The sequence below is a fragment of the Heptranchias perlo genome, chromosome 23, assembly GCF_035084215.1.
Source record: "Heptranchias perlo isolate sHepPer1 chromosome 23, sHepPer1.hap1, whole genome shotgun sequence".
In the NCBI taxonomy this organism is placed as follows: Eukaryota; Metazoa; Chordata; class Chondrichthyes; order Hexanchiformes; family Hexanchidae; genus Heptranchias; species Heptranchias perlo.
In genome coordinates, this window is record NC_090347.1 from 35,363,179 (window position 1) to 35,385,293 (window position 22,115).

General features: G+C 41.7%; 1 protein-coding gene across 3 annotated transcripts in view; it reads right to left on the reverse strand.

Annotated features, from left to right (window-relative positions):
- Positions 1-22,115, reverse strand: part of LOC137341248 (putative uncharacterized protein MYH16) — a 314,830-nt gene that overhangs the window by 112,707 nt on the left and 180,008 nt on the right. For all 3 annotated transcript variants that reach the window (XM_068004337.1, XM_068004334.1, XM_068004335.1), the window contains one exon: positions 9,358-9,414. In XM_068004337.1, the coding sequence (XP_067860438.1) occupies positions 9,358-9,414 (57 nt within the window). The remainder of the gene's footprint in view (positions 1-9,357; positions 9,415-22,115) is intronic.

Consider the following 22,115-nt stretch of genomic DNA (forward strand, 5'->3'; position numbering starts at 1 on the left):
TGATGATGTGGGGGAGTTGGGGGGTGGAGGGTACCACAGAGCATCCCGCAGTGGTAGAACTCTATCTCTGGAGAGGAAGGAGTTAAATTAAAACTACAACCCCCCACAAATAATGACCAACTACAAACAATGGGTACAGCTAACATAAGAACATAAGAAATAGGAGCAGGAGTAGGCCAATCGGCCCCTCGAGCCTGCTCCGCCATTCAATAAGATCATGGCTGATCTGATCCTAACCTAAATTCTAAATTCATGTCCAATTTCCTGCCCGCTCCCCGTAACCCCTAATTCCCTTTACTTCTAGGAAACTGTCTATTTCTGTTTTAAATTTATTTAATGATGTAGCATCCACAGCTTCCTGGGGCAGCAAATTCCACAGACCTACTACCCTCTGAGTGAAGAAGTTTCTCCTCATCTCAGTTTTGAAAGAGCAGCCCCTTATTCTAAGATTATGCCCCCTAGTTCTAGTTTCACCCATCCTTGGGAACATCCTTACCGCATCCACCCGATCAAGCCCCTTCACAATCTTATATGTTTCAATAAGATCGCCTCTCATTCTTCTGAACTCCAATGAGTAGAGTCCCAATCTACCCCCTCATCCCCGGGATTAACCGAGTGAACCTTCTTTGTACTGCCTCGAGAGCAAGTATGTCTTTTCTTAATTATGGACACCAAAACTGTATGCAGTATTCCAGGTGCGGTCTCACCAATACCTTATATTACTGCAGCAATACCTCCCTGTTTTTATATTCTATCCCCCTAAACTGTAGCCGACATATAATTGTTTACTATTGGGTACAGAATACATTCCTCAAACCACAAATTAGGTAAGTCATGCAACCGAGAAAAATCTGAGAGCTGTTTGATCCCTTGAAGGCATTTTTATACCTCCACTACAAGCTGCTTCCTGTTTCAGGAGATCAAGCTCCAAGTGCTGTATTCCCATTTAAACACTCAGACTGGGAGGCCTGTCTTTGTAAGTGCATTGGGCTCTGATTTCATAGATAAACCACACCCTACGTTTATAGAAATAAAACCGCCTCCTTTAGCCCAACAGCAGAATCATAGACCCATATTTTAGTGCAGGTTCCTAGAACCTGGGCTCGCTTACATTATGGGATGCAGCTGATTAAGAAAAATGTGCATGTTTACAGTCGGGTGCACTCCTATATAGTGTGAAAGTGCCAAATGGAACCCATGTGAACCTTCCTTCTATGATGTCCTGCTTCACCCATCTTGAGCTCTTTTGACTAGAGAAAACATCTCAGTAAAAGATTTGAGACTGTGCGTTCCCATTTCTTCAATGGCAGCCAGGAGGTGGTGAGGAAAACTAGCCCGGGAAACAAAGATTACCCTTCATGAACATCAAATATCTACAAGTACGAGAGCCTGAGTGCAATGTACCAATTTTGATACCTTGGGGGTGAAATTGGTCTCGGAAAGTAGTGCAAATCGGGCGATAGCGAATGGACATCCCTTTTTATACCCCGCCCGTTTTCAATAAAGAGAATCGGGCGAGGTACTAAACGGGGTACTGATTCACTATCGCCTGTTTTGCACTACTGCCCAAAGACAATTTCACCCCCCCTTGTTTCTTAACCAGTTAGAAAGCAGAGGCATAGTGGACTTCGAAGGGCAGATTTTGACTTTGTGCGATAGTGTAAAGCGACTCGCTATCACTCATTTTACACTACTGCACATGGTCAAAATGACCTCCAGAGAATGTAGAGCATTCAGACAGGAAAACGTGACAATGCCTGTACAGATTGATGTACAACTATATAGAAAGGCACATCTGAGAACTGACACTCAAGGAACTGCACCAGAATCACCAAAGGTAGGTGTATGGGGAGGAGAATGGGAAAGCTGGGACCTAGAATATACTTTAATTTGATGAATTTTGATAACTACACCTATCTTTTTTCTCAGTTCAATATACTCCACATCGTACTGGTAGTTCTCTCCGAGTACTGTCTCACATGGGAGAAGGAACGGTCCATTCTCCCTGGGATCCAGGACAGATTTGGACACTGCTCTGCCAAACGTCTGATCTCTCTTTGCATTCAGATCTGAGCAGTAGTGCTTGGTGCTGGTACGTCAGTCAGTTGCTTTAACAGCATCTCTCAGCTCTACTTGCTGGAAGCTACACAAGGTAGAAGGTACTTTTCATGTAAAGTGACCCCTGACCCTGTCAGAAGTAATCTTGCTGCTAGCAAAGTAGGGCACAGTCAACGAACTAATGGCTTGTCTGTGCACAAGACTTTCAGATGTTTGCTTCCCTCAGACACAAATCATTTAGGCATACATTCCTAGACTTTTCAGTATAGTAACAGAGGGCCCTTTTACGACTATGAAGAGGAGCAGTGAAGAAGAAAGTTATATGTGGACTAGTAAGATGCTGCATGTTTTTGGTAGTGCTAGTGTGGCTGACAGCCCTAACTCCTAATAGCAATTTCTAACTCACTCTCTCCCACTCTCTCTTACTGGAAAAATTAGAAGGATCAGAAGCAATAGGACGCTGAGACTTCCTGCAAACTTCAAGAGACGAGCTCCCAAACAAAACATCAGGGAGGCTAAATTTAAATCTGAGATAGATAGCTTTTTGGCAATCAAAGGTATTAAGGGATATGGACCAAAGGTGGGTATATGGAGTTAGATCACAGATCAGCCATGATCTTATCAAATGGCGAAGCAGGCATGAGGGGCTGAATGGCCTACTCCTGTTCCTATGTTTCCTATACAGGGGTCAGGATCATGTTAGATGAGAAAATAGAAAAAGCTTAGCTCTTTAAACATGTGTTATAGATGTCCACATGCCTGCAAGCAATAACGGAATATCTAGGGCATGTGGAAACCAAACTAATCTTGAGCCCCCTCTCAGAGATGGATACCAATCAGCAACCCCAGAATCTGGCGAACAGCTGAGTCCTGAAATCAATGCTGAGAGTTCTTTGGATTTGTCCTTCTCATCGATCATCTCAAAGAGCAATTCAATCGACCAAATTTCCTGCCCCTTGAAAATGTCCAGTTCCCTGGGCGTAAACATCAGGAAAATGATGCAGAGACCTGGATCTCTGTCCCTTTCACGTCAACCTAGGTCTGCTTTCCTGCAGAGGACGAAGCTGGACCTGTGCCTGTGATAGGGGCAAGCCAGTTGGAGCCATGTAAATGAGGTGGACGGATGTGTTCCTGGCCTCCCACCTCAGTTGCCTGATGGATTGTCAGCTTGATGTACCAATGCAGGGGCATAAACCCTTTTGCTGTGGCCTACCCCCAGACTTCAGCTGACCAGAGAGCATGAAGCAATCCCGACAACAGGCCAAAGTATGGAGATAAGCACTTATAACAAACGTTTTAACCAACTTCCTCATATTTTCCTGAAAATTCCAATTGAATTTGTAGAAAACTCTGGTTTACGTGGAAGACACTCTGGTGCTGAAATTCTGATAGTTCCACCCTGCTGGTGGAAATGAGGCAGAGCACAATTCCCATTCATTCTTGGATCCCAGCCTAGACCCCATTCCAAACTGTGGTTATGGGGTTATTTAGCAGCTAAATGAAGTACTGGGGGCACATCAAAAGTGCCCGCCCTGAATGCGGCCAGGAAAATCAGAGCGGTGCCATGATGCTCCACTGGTGGATTGGAGACCAAGTAAGCGCCGAAGGCAAGGAAGGGAGAATTGTTAAAATGGTCCAAAGAGTGCTGGGTGCCAAGCTTAGTAAGTATAATCAGTTCCCTTTGCATCGATTACCTTAGTCTGGGACAGTCCTCGGGCCTTTACAGAACCCTCAACAGTACTCATGCCAGCTCTCCTGGCAGAAACAGGCTCTGCCCCAAACTCTAGCCCCCGGTGGGTATTGAGCCCCCACTCTCCATTTTTCTGACGCCCAGAATTTCAGGACATTAAGACTACCGTCTTTTGGCAAGTCCCAAATCAAACACAAGGCAGGTTTTAGGAAGCGGAGAGGGTGAGATCAGATCTTAAGTTTTGTTGCTTATGATTTCAATGATGATGCATTGGAAACCTGAATAACGTAAATAACTAACGTCCCCACGTCGTAAGACACAGACGACTTCTACTTTAAAACCAGATCTTTAATTGTCCAGTTTAAATTTTAGAAATGTCTAAAGATCTCACACAATAAACAAACTGTCCAATCCAAAACTGGATGAGTGGAGACAATTCCCATGATGGTGACAGGATCTTAATTTGAAAATAAAGTCATAGAAATCTGATCCAAAAAATGGTCCTTTTTGTACAGCATACAGTAGTGACAATGCTCAAATGGCCTGCATTGAGGGGATCATCAAGCATTTAAAAGACCCACCATTCCACCAAGGTTTAGAAATCTCGTACAGTTCAAACTGCAATGGAAATGTCTCTGCAGAGGGCCTACGGCAAGCTATAACTCCGAACAACCACTGTACCATATGGTATTGGGAGGCTCGTCTGAGATCCTTGTTCCTATTGGTGGCTTTAGACCAGCTCTGACTTTCCTATAAAACTCAGGGCACTGTCAATCCATAAATCAGACTACTGTCAGTGTTTTGGGGGAGGGAACGGTAGAAAACAGGGCAAAACTAGAGGCCGTCTTCATTTTGTAATAACTATAATATGTGTTTACAATACTTAAGAACTTGCCATAAAAATTGAAACTCAGAAGATTTTTGTCAAACATATGAGTATATATGAAATGTTAGCTTTGGCTCAGTGGTAGCACTCTCACCTCTCACCAATATTGATCCCTCAACCAACACCACTAAAAACGGATTATCTGGTCATTATCCCATTGCTGTTTGTGGCACCTTGCTGTGCGTAATTCCCACATTACAATCATGACTGCACTTCATTGGCTGTAAAGCTCTTTGGGACGTCCTTAAGTTATGAAAAGAGCTATATAAATCCAAGTCTTTCTTCCTTTTTTATATGAAAAAGCAAGAAGGTGCCACTGGGCCCAGCAACACTCGCCCTATCTATTTAGGTGATGTCATCGTGTGCACGTCCCTCCAACACTGCTAGTAGTGCTAACTTCAGGGGAGGCAAAAGAAAACCTGTGGCTAGTTTCAGGAAAACCCTGGGAATTCCTCTCCAACTCCAGAAGGATTCTGGTCAAGTGACTGCACGCAACTAATACACGTTTTAACATTTGTCCATCAGCGAAGGTTCTTTGTACGATACAAGTGACAAGCAACATTCAGGCAATTTGCAATATAACCACAGTGGAATTAGTTCACTTTTAAGTTAATTATGAATTTATGGTTCAGTCAGTTGAAATACATTTTCTCGCAGAACTGCTTGATTTCAGATTTGGCAATAAGCTGGTAACCTTGTGCCCAGTATCTCCCACTGAGAGGAGAAGGTGGTTTTGATGCAATTTTTTATAAAGAGGTTTTACAGGAATGTGATTTACCACTTAAAACAATCGTAAACTTTAGGAACTAATAAAGAAGGAGTAATAGAGATTCTATCTCTTATATGAACACCTGTTAGAAGTGTAACAAATATATCTTGGGTAGTTTCTGCCCTGTCAAATCCTACGTTATCTCACCTCAGCACTATGCCAGAAGATTAAAAAAAATCACTTGCACTATGACAAATTGAGCAACATGAAAGAGGCCTTGATTTTATTTTAGCTCTAGGGTAGAGATGGGCCGAGCGTACCTTCTCAAGTAGCACTTTAGGTGATAAAAATCTCCTGTCTATGCCCAAGCTCACCTAAGAGGGCAGGACTGTCAGATGCGCTGATCGATTGTTGTAATTAAGCTGTGGAATGTGCTGGAGATGCCTCTCACCAGAAATCAAAGGCAAAGAGATGAGATAGTGAGGAATTCATTTCCAATTAACTCCACTTTCTGGATTGAATAAAGATACACTTTGCACACTACTTACCAAAGAAGGAGTCAACATTGCTTCAATCTGCATGAACTGCGCATCTATCAAGATCTTTTAGAAACCTGTCCATTTTTTGGCTTCTTTTGAAGTAAATATCTGACATAGTTGAGTCGTGTTGTGTGAATGAAAGTCTAAATGTGGAATTAAGATTCAGAACTCCTGCTTTTCCATACACAACTGAAACAATTCAAAGGAACTTAAATTTTGCACATTCAGAAACATCAGCACAGACCAATTTATATTACACACTGCCTCCAAATGCTGTGTCGCTATAGAAACCATGTGGTTGCAGTGTCCCAGGAGGCACGGGACAAGATAAATTTACTCCCTGCCTCATTAGGCGAAGCACAACAGATGGCAAATGTAAATGGTTATGCCTGGGGACACAGGCAGACTGCACTCTCCGGCCTCTCATACAGGTCAGCATCATAAAAGCCACATTTCTGACTTGTACAAACCTTCTCCCAATACCGGAGAAGGTCTGCAGCCAGAAAGTTCACACCACGAATGTGACTTCTGAACAGTTGTACACGTGTGATCACTTTGAAGTTGCAATCGCAAGTTTTGGACGACTCCACGTGCCCAAATCTCCTGCATGCGCAACTAGCCCAGTGTTGCTGCCAGTGTACTGGATCCACTTCCACAATATAAATGGGGCAAATCTGGAACACCAGCAGCCTCATCATATTGTGCAACTACATCCAGTGGGAGTTACTCTGCTATATAATACATGCCATAACGTGTACCCAGGTCAGGTTAACTCTTGATTCAGATAAACCTTCGGAGCTTGATGATTGCCTAGTAATCGGATCTCGAAAGCAACAGCAACGAAACCTCAAAATTAGAGTATTTATGGAGGGTGGAATTCATTAACTGCCTTGTGTACCCTCTCCTGTAAGATTTTTTAATGACTTGTTAGATGTTGCTGTTTTGCTTTCATACCAGTTAATGTAGTTGAAAAATAATTCACTTGTGAAGTACTTTGAGATGTTTTGATGTGATAAATGCAACTGTTATGTTAGAACTGCCTTCAATGAGCATTCACTTATTTTCAACAGCGTATTGGTTTCATAGAGAGAATAAGTACATGAGGGAGCAAGGAATAGAAGCATATGCTGATAGGGTTAGATGAAGTAGAGTGGGAGGAGGTTAGTGTGGAGCATAAGCACCTTGGCATAGACCAGTTGGGCTGAATGGCCTTTTCCTGTGCTGTAAATTCGATGTAATTCTATGTAATAATACAAACAAAATTCTTCCTGCAAATTTTATATAAATGTAATCTGTTTTCATTAAGAATTATCAGGTATGATTGCAGCTTGTTCTGTTCATTATCAGAGGCCTTGAATGGTTTAATAAGGGTCAGATACGTGATGGTCTTCTTGGGATTTAAATTACAGCATTGGTCCAAAGGCAGTCCGGAGCAAAGTGCCTTTATCGCATACAGCACCATCGAGACCCATCAAGGGGTGATTTCTCCCCGCCTGGCTGGATGTGAATCAGTACCTGCGGCAAAACTAACCAGGTGCTGCCAGCGGTGCTGTATGTCCTGAGCTGCCATTTTGGTCTGGCTGTCCCGTATACAGTTTTTTCACATCTGTATGCACCTTTCCCCAAAAGTTGGTAATATGAGCAACTGAGCGTGCGTTATCCCAAGTTGTTGCTTCCGTGTTCCCACAATTGCTCTGAATTCTGCCACGCCATGTAAATGGGAATAATTCACAACAGCAGCAGTGTTAGGGACGTTGTGGAGATGCTTCCAGTGAAAGTTCCAACTGTAAACACATCCTAAAGCAGTTTTCATTTTGGATTGCCTAATTCCACTGGGCAAGCACCTCAATAGAGTGGTGCCAGAGGCCAGCAATCTCTCTTAGCTATTGAACCACTAGTGAAACACTAAAGAAAGGACTTGCATTTATATAGCACGTTTCACAGCCTCAGGATGTCCCAAAGCTCTTCACAGCCAATTAAGTACTTTTGAAATGTAATCACTGTTGTAATGTAGGGAAATCATGATCACTTTTTGCAAAATGAACTGATGGTATCACCTTTCCTCATGTACATGCAAGTGTGGCCCAGGGACACAAAAAATCTTCCAGTATCAGTATTTCAGGTTAGAAGAACAGTCCCAGGTATGCAACAACATAGCAGTTATCACTCCCATAATGGAAAGATAATAAAGAAAGAAACAACTTGCATTTATATAGCACCTTTCACAACATCAAGACATCCCAAAGTGCTTTATAGCCAATTAAATACTTTTCAAGTGTAGTCACTGTTGTAATGTAGGAAATGCTGCATCCAATTCGCACATAGCAAAGTTCAACAAACGGCAATGAGATAAAGACTAGATAATCTGTTTTAGTGACGTTGGTTGAGGGATCAATATTAGCCAGGTCACCGAGGAGACCTCCGCTGCTCTTCTTCAAATAGTGCAGTGGGATCTTTTACGTCCACTTGAGGGGTCAGACAGGGCCTTGGTTTAACCTCTCATCCGAAAAACGGTGCCTCTGACAGTGCAGCACTCCCTCAGTACTGCATTGAAGTGATTACACTTCATTGGTTATGAAGTGTTTTGGGATGCTCTGAGGTCATGAAAAGTGCGATATAAATAAATGTTTTTTTTTGAGCACATAACCTAGGCTGACATTTCACTGCAGTAGTGAGGGAGTGCTGCATTGTTGGAGGTTCCATGCTTCAGATGAAATGTAAAACTGAGGTCTCGCCTGCTTCACCGTTAAAGATCCCATGGCAGGAAGCTCTCTTCTTGTCTTGGCCAACACTTTTCCTTCAACCAACACCAGCAAAAATAGATCTATTGGTCATTTATTTCATTGCTGTGTGTGGGACAAAATGGCATGTGAAGTACTTTGGGACCTTTCATGAAGGCATTGATTCATGCTAGGTACCACTCTACTACAGCCAACAGTCCCCTTATACTTAATCTAAGGGACCATTCTTTAGATCGGAGCCTAGATGCCCATTGGCAAGAGGCTATATGACCACAAAGGGCATCGAGCCAAGTCTGATCGTATCTTCATCAAACCTACAATAGCAGGCAAAGTGGGCAGATCTCATTTCTCCTCTGCTCTGAGGCCAATTGTAACGTCCCTACCATCGCCTCTGCTGAGAGCAGCTAACTTAGTGCAGACTGTGATGAACCTGGGGGGCTTCCTGGTCTGTATGGCCCAGTATGGAACCAAACAGTTCAATTAGTCAGTAAGCCATTAGGTAAGGCTGCTCTAATGTGGCATAAAACCAAGAATTTTTGTTGATGTGATATTGTTTCTATTGCAGAAATAGGTTCTAGTGCTCTATGTAAGCCATTGGTGCAAGTTTGTTTTCCAGGGCAGTGAATATCCACTGTCATCCACTTAAAAAAGTAAATTTACAGATCTTTTACAAGATATCTTACTCTTATTACTTGTAATTACAAAAAACCCATGCAGTACATGTCATCACAAACCTTGGCTCTCATAGTTCGTTCTGCCTCCAGCTCCTCTTCTAGTTCCTCAACACGGGCCTGTAAAATAATTAGAGCAGGATAAATCCTGGGTGCAACCAATGTGGAGATGGGGGGGTGGGGAAAGAAGGGTGAGAGGTATTTTCTAATTTTTTGGCATGTGTTTTAGCCTACTCTGCCGTTGCCTCCTGCTCCAAAGCCTCGAATTATCCGTGATATTTCCTACCCGGCTATTTAGAGATAGTTGTGCTTCTTGGATCGGTAAACGGTCCAAATCCACAGAAATAAAATTCATATTCATACATCATATCCTCTTTTATTTCACTTCAGAAAAGAGGATACATTACATTCTGTGAAGTCACTGTACAGTGCTGTCTTATGGTCCTTCCAGTATGATACTCTTACACACTTGGGTTGTCAATATGGCTGTGTACACACTGTGAACACACACTTTTTTGGGGGGGTGGTGGGGGTGGGAGGGGGAGGAGTAAGTCATGATAATTTTGCGACAGTCCCTGAGGTTGAGCCAGATCAGAGGGATTACAGGGGCCCTATTTACAAAGAAGCGCTTTTAAAGACTGGACCGTAACAAGAATGTGAAAATCAATTCTGAGAACGGGAGAGGAAGGACTCCCCCAATGGAGCTCATTGAGCTTTCCATTGAGTTGCTGAACCGTACATACCCATGGGAGGCCCCATATCTAGTAACTGGTCCATGCTTGGGCAGTGATTGGAGCACTATAATTAGCCCCAGTGCTCTTGGGTTAGGGAGGGGAATATCATCCACCGTTCCTGCTCCTGATCACTAGGCAATGATATCTGTTAGAAATACATGTGTGGACCTGGGATGAGGACAGGATCAGCCTCAGCTTTGGTTGCCTCGTGTTTTGAATTGCCTGTCCACGCTTGCTGTTGAGGCTCACACATGAATAACACCTACTTCGATGAGGCACCAAAGGACAACTGATGCCCATGGAGCTTTGCCCAAATAAGGTGCCAATACCAAGTTGGCATAGGGAAAAAAGAACTAGAGGGGATGAAGACCTGCAGGTCTGGTCAGCTTTCCGCAGAGTGAGGGTTACAGGATACGATTGGGAAACCATTAACAATTAAACAAAAGACTAATTGGTTGTCATTGCCCTTAAGTGACACATATATTTCAAAAACCATTTTATGGGAAAAAGAAAATATACATTCTCTGAGATCACTGATGGATGGACCTTTTAAAAGCAGGGCTAAGTAAACCAATAAAAATGCCAGACATTCTGAGGGGAGTTACTCTGTCAGGTTGCAAAGAGGGCGACATAACATAATCCTTCATTATGGAGGCTCTCTCAGTTTATACTCACTAACTTTTAAACTGTGCATGTAAACCACTGGAAAAGAAAATACACTAAATATAAACTTCATTTCAATAAAAGTCAGTTAACTCATTATCTTAAGACTAGCTTATTGTAATGAGGTAACATGTCACATAAGCGCTAAAGACAGTTTTCCATTAGTGTACCATTCTATGAGCTGCTCGAACCATGACCTGATATCGATCGGTGAACTGGGCTCCATTTTAATAAACACCCCTGCCCCCCCACCCTCACCCCAATGAGAACAAATGCATGGGACCCAGGTCCTTGCGTTTATATTGCTAAAATCAGCACCCTTAATCCCACTGTAGAAGCATTACATAGAATTTACAACACAGAAACAGGCCATTCAGCCTAACAGGTTCATGCCGGTGTAAATGCTCCACACGACTCTCCTCCCACCCTACTTCAACTAACCCTATCAACATATCCTTCTATTCCTTTCTCCCTCATGTACTTATCTAGCTTCCCCTTAAACGTATCTATGCTATTCGCCTCAGCTAATCACAGAGCCCCAGTTTCAAGCATCTGCAATGCTTTGTGAACAAGGGACCCCCATCTTGTTTAGACCATGAGGTGCAGTTCACCACGTCCTTCCTTTATCAGCTGCATTCATGTAGTGTAAACATGTCTTAAAAATCCCCCTCGCACATTCACCTGAAACACCTCCATTTACCACAGATCACATGCAGTCACTTCCGATTTATCCAGTAGCAGTAATTTTATCCTTTAACAAGTAAGAGAGAGGCTTCTCCCTGTATTGTTCCTTAAGGTGGTCAGACTAGTCTCTCTTGATACATGTAGTATGAAGGAATAACTCACATCCCATTTCAGTGCTTCAGCAGTCAGCTCCAAAGCCATTATAGCAGCATCCAGACAGTGCAAACACATGGACACACCAGGCAGACTAAATAAAACTTGACCAACCGGTATGTTGATAGATTAACACTGTCAGGGATCACATATCTGGTCTTTAAAGGCTGAAGTAGATTATCACCTCCACCCCCTCATTAAAAATGGCTTGTGTCTTTTAAAAGAGGCACTCAAACTGTGCAAGTTTACGAGGACTTTCTTTCACAACCAATAGGATTCCCTCCCCCCTCCCTATCACAGAAGCCTTTTTGGATTTGATTAACCGATGCAAATGGAATACACAGAGTGCATTGAAATGTTTCCTTTGGAGGACTGCAGGAAGGAAGCTGTGTCAGTCCAAATACTTTGGATCCTTTCAAGCTTTCTTTATCATTTTTACCCCTTCTCCCCAGAAGGTGCTGGCTCAAGCTGAGGTACTTTCTACAGGTCCCAGCTGTCTTTTTGCACCACAGCCCAACAGCCATTCTTCATGGATGAGCCCTTGACCAGTGACTGTTGGAAGACCATTTAATTGTGGGGGCTTCGCAGCTGAGCTCAACCCTACCCTCACCTGACATGCACACACTTGCATTTTCCAGCAGAGGCTGCTGGAGAGCAACAGAAGTGGGAAAATGTCTGAAGTATCCTCCCTTAGCCCAGGGGTACTGAGGCCAATTAGAGCCACTCCCTCCCCAGCTCCCACCAAAATCAGCAATTAGGCACAGATTGGGAATCAAATCTGGAACCTTCTGGTCTTTATGACTGAGCATTAACCAGGTGATGTTTTTACCCACTAGGCCATCAGGAGACAGCTTAGAACCTTACTTTCTATATGTCATGTATGAAACGATAAGCCATGGGATTCTGCTGTGGAGAGTTGTATACCTGACTCCCTCGTATTGAATTCAAGCTATGAGCTGATGAGACCTGGCTTTAAAGCAACAGAAAAGATATGGATTGGAATCACCTTGATAAATCTTATTATAATCCATAAACTGACAGTTATGATTTCTGTATTATTTGCTTGTAACCAAGCATTGACTATGACGATAAATTTGCAATGATTATTACTCAGTCAGTGCGGCTATCATTCTACACTGATCTTCCATAACAGCCTGTGCCGTCTAAATCACCCAAAACTAAATAAAATCACTGGCCGCACTCCAAAGGACACAGAGTTAAAACTGAGAAACATGGAGATGTTGAAATTCCATCTCAAGCTTTAGATGACAGTTAGAAGCCATTGGAATTTTACTCTCATGGTTTAAGATGTCACGAGGACTGGAGAGATTAGTGCTGCGTAGGCACCTGCAGGTTTCTCTTATTCTTCATACAATGCAGTCATGTCGGGCACAGGCTCGATAAGCTGAATGGCCTCCTTCTGTGCTGTAATGATTCTATGATTGTATGTGAGTGTTCTGTACATTTGATGGCGGTCTTGCATTGCATGGGGCACTTTACTGCAGAAAAAAACAGACATATGTTTCCCGTGTCAATTCAGATTCTCTATGGACACTAAAATTAAGCCTGTGGTGAATAATTGCTCAAAATTTCATAATGTAATATTAAAAATGTCTCTTGTATTATTAACTTCATTCTAATTTCACTTTGTGATATTTAAATCACATGGAAATGAATTGACAGTGCATATGCTATAGAATCACAGAACAATATAAGTTTACAGCACAGAAGAAGGCCATTTGGCCCATCATGTCTGTGCTGGCTATTAGCTCGAGCGATCCAAAACTAATCCTAATGCACTGTTCTTTTCCGATAGACATGTATCTTCCTCAGCTTCAAATATTTATCCATGTCTCCTTAAAAGAAGCACTGGTCTTTGCCTCAACCATTCCATGGCAAAGCATTCCATGCTCCCACAGCCCTTTGCATAAAGGAATTACTCTTAACCCCTCTCCTCATTCTCTGAATACCATCGGGTACAATCCTGTCATGTAAAAACACCTGTGGCGGATTCAGGCTAAACCCATCCTGAGTGGTCCAAGCTTGAGTTGCTCAAAGCAACAGTTGAACTCTTGATTTTAACAGCACTTGTTTACTATTTTAAACAAGAACAAGCCACATACAAGAAGTCAAACCACAGAAACTGCAGATATCAGTCTGGTACTGGCACCTGCTTTGGAGCATGTACTGTTCTGTCTTCAGATAAAGAGCAGCTCACAAACGTTGAGTTAGTGCTCTACTCCCTGATGCTTGAATGTCGGAAACATCTTTAAAGTTAGAATGCTGAGCTGTTCAATCACTTTAAAACAATAATATTTAAAAAGGTAGCTTCACCCTGATTGCAGTTATTATAGTTCTTGGTGTGAAGCCCAAACAGTAGGAGACAGCATCTTCAAAATGAGCTCATAATATTTGGACCGATCTCAAATTGCAACTTCAAGTCACAGTTGCACTGCACTTTGTGCATAGTTGTGAGTTGAAATCTGCATTATTCAAATGCAGAAACTATAGTATAATAGCCCCAACAGACAGGAAAATAACATTTTAACTTAATCGTCTTTGGAAGATGTTGTGCTGAACCTTAAAACCCTTCTATATGTAGACATAAATATACTCATGTGCATGCACACAGATATGTACACATACGGATACACAATGCACAGATACACACATGCACAGATACATGCACACACATAGATACACACACAGATACACACATGCACAGATACACATGCATATGCACACACATGCATATGCACACACGCACATAGATATGCACACACAGAAACACACATGCATAGATACATGCAGATACACACAGATACATGCAGATACACACAGATACATGCAAATACACATACAGATACACACATACACAGTTATACACACATGCACAGTGATGCATGGACAGATACACACACAGATATACACATATATGCACACACAAATACACACACATGCACAGATACACACACAAAGATACACACACATCCCAAAAAGAGTGCTCTGTCCTTAAGTTCCTATATGATCCATGGCCTTTTAAAAAGAGTATCCCTCTAACAAACCATTTCTTGAATAAGGTCCTTCATATCACACCCTAGTAGTGGAAAATCACAACCATTCTCTTACTTAAAGTGCATTACAACACAAACAACTTTACAGATAACTGATTAACTGATTTGAAAGAAAAACCTTCATCTCACAGAGAACTTTGTTTCAGCTTCTCTTCATCTGTTAAGGTTTCTCCCCAGCATTGTAATTCTGGGTAGCTTAGCCTGAAGTGCTTATCTTTTCTAACAGGAACATTCCTTCCCTTTAAGTAGAGTGCTTAAAGCATGGACACCTGTGCTCTGTGTTACTGTCTGTAATCAGTTTCTCCCTCCCAAGTCACTACAAATTATCGAGACAGCAACAGCAAATGGTTTTATCAAGATTCAGCCGGAGATACAGAGGTGACACTTGATGATTAGCTGTTGGATGTGGAATGTGAATTGCATGGACTCCCTCACACAATTCCACACTTAGTGGATGAATAATGAGTATTCTATTTATACCAGAACTGGATATTGAATTCTGGTAATAAGATAATATTAAATGTTTGCTTCTTTATTTAAAGGCGGATGGTGTGGGGAATACTTCCTGTTCAAAATATCAACAACTTGCATTTAGATAGCGCCTTTAACATAATAAAACGTCTCAAGGTGCTTCACAGCAGTGTTATCAAACAAAATTTGACACCAAGCCACATAAGGAGTATTAGGACAGGTGACCAAAAGCTTGGTCAAAGAGGTAGGTTTTAAGGAGCAGCTTAAAAGAGGAGAGAGAGGTAGAGAGGTGGAGAGATTTAGGGAGAGAATTCCAGAGCTTAGGGCCTAGGCAGTTGAGGGCACAGCTGCCAATGGTGAAGCGAAAAAAATCAGGGATGCGCAAAAGGCCAGAATTGGCGAAGTGCAGAGATCTCGGAGGGTCATGGCCATGAAGGGATTTGAACAAAAGGATGCAAATTTTAAAATTGGGGCATATATATACACATATATACATACAGATATTTTATAGACATAAAATACAGACTTATTAAAAATAACATCTAATTTCCACAGAGATCTGCTAGATCATTTCTCCTTGCTTCTACACTGCTCCATTAAAGCCACTGTCAGGGAGGAGCCCCTTGTGCCCTGGAGAGACTTTAATGACTGCAAATGAGGCGAGCATTGCAATCTGGCTGGGAGTCAATCCAGAATTATCTGTTCCCAGGAAAATAGACGGTCAATAGTGTGTTTTCTTAGGATGGGTGAATTCGGATTGTTCCCAACGAACTCCAAAATCAAGTGCTCCGATTTTAGACAATGGAGTCACTCTGGGATGAAAGAGGCTCTTCCCTGGTAGTTATGTTACCAGAATGGTCTAGAGGCAACAAGACCCAACATGGCCAGTCTCTGTGGAGGTAAGAAATTTGGTCCTGTTTTAAAAAAAACAAAAGCCAATCAATTTTTCAAAATTTAGATTTTTCCCCCAATACATACATCAGGGGAACAACAATATTCTCTATCCCCTGCCCCCGCCCCCTCCCCCAACCCCAACTCCAGCCTCCCCAACGTCTCTTTTCTCTCAAGCCATTTTGAGCAGTTTTGTGGTTGGTCAATGCAGAAATGAAAAAAAAAATGGTCAAATTAGTAGCAAATGTTCAGCCCGGGTACAGCAAAATAATGATGACCATGTCCCACTGAGGTCTGATTCCAGTATTCTATTATGATTTATATATAGCATTCATGTTTCAACACAAGAAAATATGAACTTTATTATCAATGGAAAATAAAGTCAATGGAAATAAAAATCGGGAGGGATGTAAAACAGGCTGTCGATTCACTATCACATTTTTTATACTATCGCACAAAGTCAAGACTACCCCCAATGTCTTATTTATGAATATATATATATAAAACTCACAAAATCTGTGTCCGATAGTACTGAAGTCTTATTTAAATTCAGATTATAGTACTTAAAGCATTTAATGAAGTTAAAATATCTATTTTCAGTGAATGTGTTGTTTCAGTACAATTCAATCTGGCAATAAAACTTGGAGAGGGTGTTTTGAGCAATGAAAGAACTGCTCAGATGGTACAACAAAGGCAAAGATGGCCAAAGCACAATCTCTCCAGCAAGAGAAGAGTCCTGCTGTTTAATTACATCCAGCGGTCAGTGCAGTGACATTCACAGACAGGATTCTGACACCAAATGCTTGGCTACAGGAAACCTGAAGCAATTCATCAACAAAGCAAGACTTGGAAGCAAGAAGGGGAGACAACCAGGAAGAATGAGAGGAGCAAAGCCATAGTGAGAAAAGCAAAGAATGAAAGACACAGTAGCATTGAATGGAATACAATCTTTCTGGGAGTCTCATTCACTGGCAATTGGCTTGTGGTTAAAATGAGAACTTATATAAAAGAGCTGTAAATATGTACTAAAGATTGTATTTATCCAATAGACGGGTTGGTTTTGCAATGAACAGAATTTTCTAATTTGAAAGAAAATAGATTTTATATATAGGGTGATTCCACAATCCTGGGTTCCTACTCTCCTGGGGAGGTTTGCGCTGTGAGGGAGCATGGGTTGGAGTTCGGGCTTGGTTTAACGTCTCATCCAAAAGACAACACCAAAGTGTCAGCCTAGATTTTGTGCTCAAGTCTCTGGAAGGGGACTTGAATCCACCACCTTCTAACTCACAAGGCAAGAGTGCTACCACTGAGCCACAGCTAACACATTACACGCTGTGGGCAACATGAGTGAAACAACACTCTCTACCATGTCAGCTCCCCTGAGGCACATTAGGTACAACAAACTGAGAATGTAGCTCAAGAACAATCTCAAATTACCAGTAAGAAAATACCCCCTGCATTAGGACTAAACCCCAAAGGTGTAAATCATATCTTTCCAACTGTGGTTTTTCTGTGCCGTAAATGTGTTTTTCTTGTTTTAAAAAGAACTCTTTTATCAGGAATGTCATTGATTAGTGTTTGCTGTTAAGAGATGCAATAATGGGTCAAAACGAGCCTTCAGACTGGGGATGGAGTTAGTCAGCCACACTTCTAGCTTGTATGCTAGGTATGCAGACAGTGCAGAAAGAACATGAGAAATAGCTGCTCATTATATCAATTGGCTGCTCTTAAAGACAATGGGGTAAATTTTCTCTCTTGACCCTGTGAACACTCACTTTTGCCCCCACACCTCCCCCCTCTATCTTCTGACTCTGTCTTCATGAACTCTGGGTTCCAATGTGTGTGTGTTGCTGCTTGTTGTGTTTTGGGATTTTTTTCAATGGAAAGGATTTGGAAATGAGTTATATTAATGTAATTGAAGTCAGTGGAAATAAAAATTGGGAGAGATGTAAAACGGACTGCCAACTCGTTATCACCCATTTTCCACTATCAAGTCAAGATCTACCCCAATGGGTTATTTAGTTGCCGACTTGAACTATTTAAAGTTGACAATCAAAGGATGTATTGATTAGGGCAATCATTACATACACCTATTATTTATTGTTACCGCTGCAAAATTACAGAAATTCAACTGTAGCACAGGACAGTGGTGTTGAGGGTTGCAATTCCAAACAGGCGGAATAAAATGATGCCATGTGATATTAGCATCTGAACACTTAACACGTTAGCATTAAATTCCTTTGTCTGTTATTTCAATGTTGTGTTAAGCCATTTAAAATAAAGACTTCTGCTAAAATTGCAGACAAGGGAAGTTCACACAAACATGTTAGGTGTTCAGATGCCAATATCACCCAGCACGGTTTCGCTCCCAATCTGCTGCTCGAGGGGGCCATGAGAATATTTCAACACCTAGTACCATAGGGCGGTGAGCCATATGGTGAACTTCTGATTTCAAATTGGTGGGGGGGGGGAGCGGGAATGAGGGGCAAAGCTCTAGGTCTTACAGTTTTAGTAAGGTACCTCCGTTTGATTTGTGGATACTGGGCCATGAATAGAGGTCCAGGTCGACAAATGTCACAGGCGAAGAGCAGTCGTATCACAAGTAACTCCTGGACTGCACTTTGAGCACCACTGGCATAGGATCAGTTTATCGCATTATTTTGATCTTTGTGGGAGTTCTGTTAAAGGGAGCATATTGCAAAGGAACGTGATACTATCAATGCTGTTGCCTGGACATTTAGGAGTTAATATTAAAGATCAGGATAGAAGTGCAGATCCACTGTTATTGTTACAGTGTCCCAATGTTTTTGGCAGGTTCGAACATGGGATCTTCCCAGAGAGCTTTTATTTTGTAATTAAAATGTAATTTTTGTAGCGGTCAAAACTTTAAAGCCACCTTTGAGTGGTAGTTCATTTCATGTGCCCATACTTTGGCTAATGTTCCACTGGTGAGATCATTAGGTAACAGGTTAAGCTGTTCCAAGTTGTTAGCCAACATTATGGTCCCTTCCTAACCATGACATGACCTTGTGAATAGTTCATTATATTTGACATAAAAACACTTCAGGTCAAGTGTTGCCCATAATAACTTTTTTAACATTCCTTTCACCTATGTCTGGTTGATGCTGGCACTTTTGCCCATTAACATGATGTGAGTAATATTTCTTCTATGTAGTGTTAGCTGTGGCCAACTATAGCAGAATAAAGCATAGAGAGGGCTCATTGTTGGACTAAGCACTGTGTTATACAGAATCTCTAGGACTGGTAGTAAACTTAAGAAATAATGGCCGATTGAAGTTTCAAAGAGAAATGTATCTTCTTCAATCTCTCCTGTTTTCTATTCCTGATTGATATTTTTACTTTGTAAACCAGCCAGTTGTGTCTTGCTCCCGTCTTTTTCAATGAGGCCTCTTTGGCTCACAAACTATTACTTTGTTGCCGCCTCTTACAATCCAGCTACTTATATCCACAGAGGATATATGACAAACCTGGGCTCTATTTTCTCTCTCATATGCTCTATTTTCTCTCTCACGTGCTCTATTTTCTCGCTCTATTTTCTCTCTCTTTCTCTATTTTCTCTCTCACGTGCTCTATTTTCTCTCTCACATCCTCTATTTTCTTACTGTCTCTATTTTCTCTCTCACTTTGCTCAATTTTTTTCTCCCCCTATTTTCTCTCTTACGTGCTCTATTTTCTCTCTCTATTGTCTATCTCACTTTGCTCTTTTTTTCTCTCTCTATTTTCTCTCTCACATGCTCTATTTTCTCTCTGTCTCTATTTTCTTTCTGTCACTATTTTCTCTCTCACGTGCTCTACTTTCTCTCTCTATTTTTTCTCTCATGTGCTCTATTTTCTCTCTTTCTCTATTTTCTCTCTCTATTTTCTCTCTCGTGCTCTATTTTCTCTCTATTTTCTCTCACGTGCTCTATTTTTTCTCTCTCTCTATTTTCTCTCTCAAGTGCTCTATTTTCCCTCTCACATGCTGTTTTCTCTCTCTCCATATTTTCTCTCTCATATGCTCTATTTTCTCTCTCTCTATTTTTTCTCTCACGTGCTCTATTTTCTCTCTCGTGCTCTATTTTCTCTCTCTCTATTTTTTCTCTCACGTGCTCTATTTTCTCTCTCACTTTGCTCTATTTTTCTCTCTCCCTATTTTCTCTCTCACGTGCCCTATTTTTTCTCTCTCTCTATTTTCTCTCTCATGTGCTCTATTTTCTCTCTCACGTGCTCCATTTTCTCTCTCTCTCTATTTTCTCTCTCATGTGCTCTATTTTTTCTCTCTCTATTTTCTCTCTCACGTGCTCTATTTTTTCTGTCTCTTTATTTTCTCTCTCACGTGCTCTATTTTCTCTCTCACGTGCTCTATTTTCTCTCTCTATTTTCTCTCTCATGTGCTCTATTTTCTCTACATCTCCCTCTCTATCTCTCTGTATAAATTACATCTGGGGCATCTCCAACATATCTGTAAGGTTTGGGAAAGTTGTGCAGCATGCCTGTAGTGTGTGAAACATGCCAATTGTCTTACATTACCCATTCATTTAAAACCAACCAATCTGTAGCATAAAACCTCCAGAAAAAAACTCCACTCACTAATTAATCAGTAAACAGCCACAAGAGCAACTAATCAAATCGCTTTTTCAAAGTACTTTGAGTGTGGATTCCCAATATTATCCTCAAAAATAACATTTATTTATAACACGCAAAGAAAAATAAATAATTCTCAAAAACATCCTGTACCAACTTTCTTCTGTGGAAGCGTCCTCCCTCAGGGGTCTTAGGCTTGCCTTCTGATCCATACCTGGAGCTTGGATCGTAAGGCTGTGATCACGTGGCCCTTTGACGTCCAACTCTCTCCCTCCCCCCAACACATGTAACCTTTTAGGCCTCCATGTGTGCAGTTTCATGCGATTTTCCCTTGTTGGCACGGCCATAATTGCTGCTCCTGATGGAGTGCCAGCTTCCTCCCCCCATCCTGAATGCTAAACTCCCCCTTCAGTGTTCACAGGGGATTAACTGGTCATTCATCTCTTTTGATGTTTATGGAATATTGGCTGCTGCGCTTACCTACAAAACCACTTTGGTTGCATTTAAAGAAAAAAGTGACTCATTGGGTGTAAGGAGGATAAGATAAGGTGCCACACGAAAGCAAATGCTTTATTTCTTACTCCCAGGCTACCCTTTCCTCAGTGCTCCTAGACTCCATGCCCCTGAGTGGTTTTAGCCTCCAGTACTCATAGACCCCATACCCAAGCCTGATCTGCCCCACATGACCCCTCCTTGAGTACTCCCAGGACTCAGATTGCCCCACCCCGCCAACTCTCTCCGAGTCCCCAAATTCTAAGAATTTGTGGAAAAATTGCTGATCATTTTCAAACAAGAGAACAAGGAGATTTAAAGTGCTGTGAGTTTGATGCAGCCTATTCCTCCCCCTCCCCCTACATCTGACTGCAACATGCTACTGTACTAACAATAACTTAGCATCTATTTTGACCTTTAGCCCTGCCGCAGTATATGGTACATTCTAAAGAATCCTACTCTACATAGAGTGGGCTGAGGGAAGCTCTTTTTCCAGGTCAGATACAACATGTGAGAACACCTTTTTGGCCAGGCCGTGTCTCGATGTCATCACCGGCTTGTTAGATGAATCCCTTATATTGTCTCAGTCCACCTGCAATCTGCAAAGTATCAACTGTGCATTAAAACCACTGACAGCAACAGTACAATGAAGAAAGGCTTCATTGTCTGCAATTGAAGGGCAGGAAACAGATTACAATTTAACGACACACTGTATCAGTTTCAGCCTCTAACAACGGTCAAAAAAATACAACAAAAGATACTTTATTTTACTGAAAGGTTTTTTTTTAGATATTTGCAACATGTCAACCATAATAATGAAGGATAAAAGTAGAGCCCAAAAGTCTATTCTTAGGTTTTGCTGCTTATCAGACCATTTACTGTATGGCAAGCTATTAAATGGAGAATCTTTACTCTATTAAGGCTCATTTACTGACCGGTGTTAACTATTGGTGGTTTAGATATTCTGCTATTTTTAGCATGTTTATACTGAAAATGAAAGGCCCTTCCCAGGCCAGTCATTGCTTAAAGCTCAGTAGGGCAGTGTAGTGGTCGTGTTACTGGACGAGTAATCCAG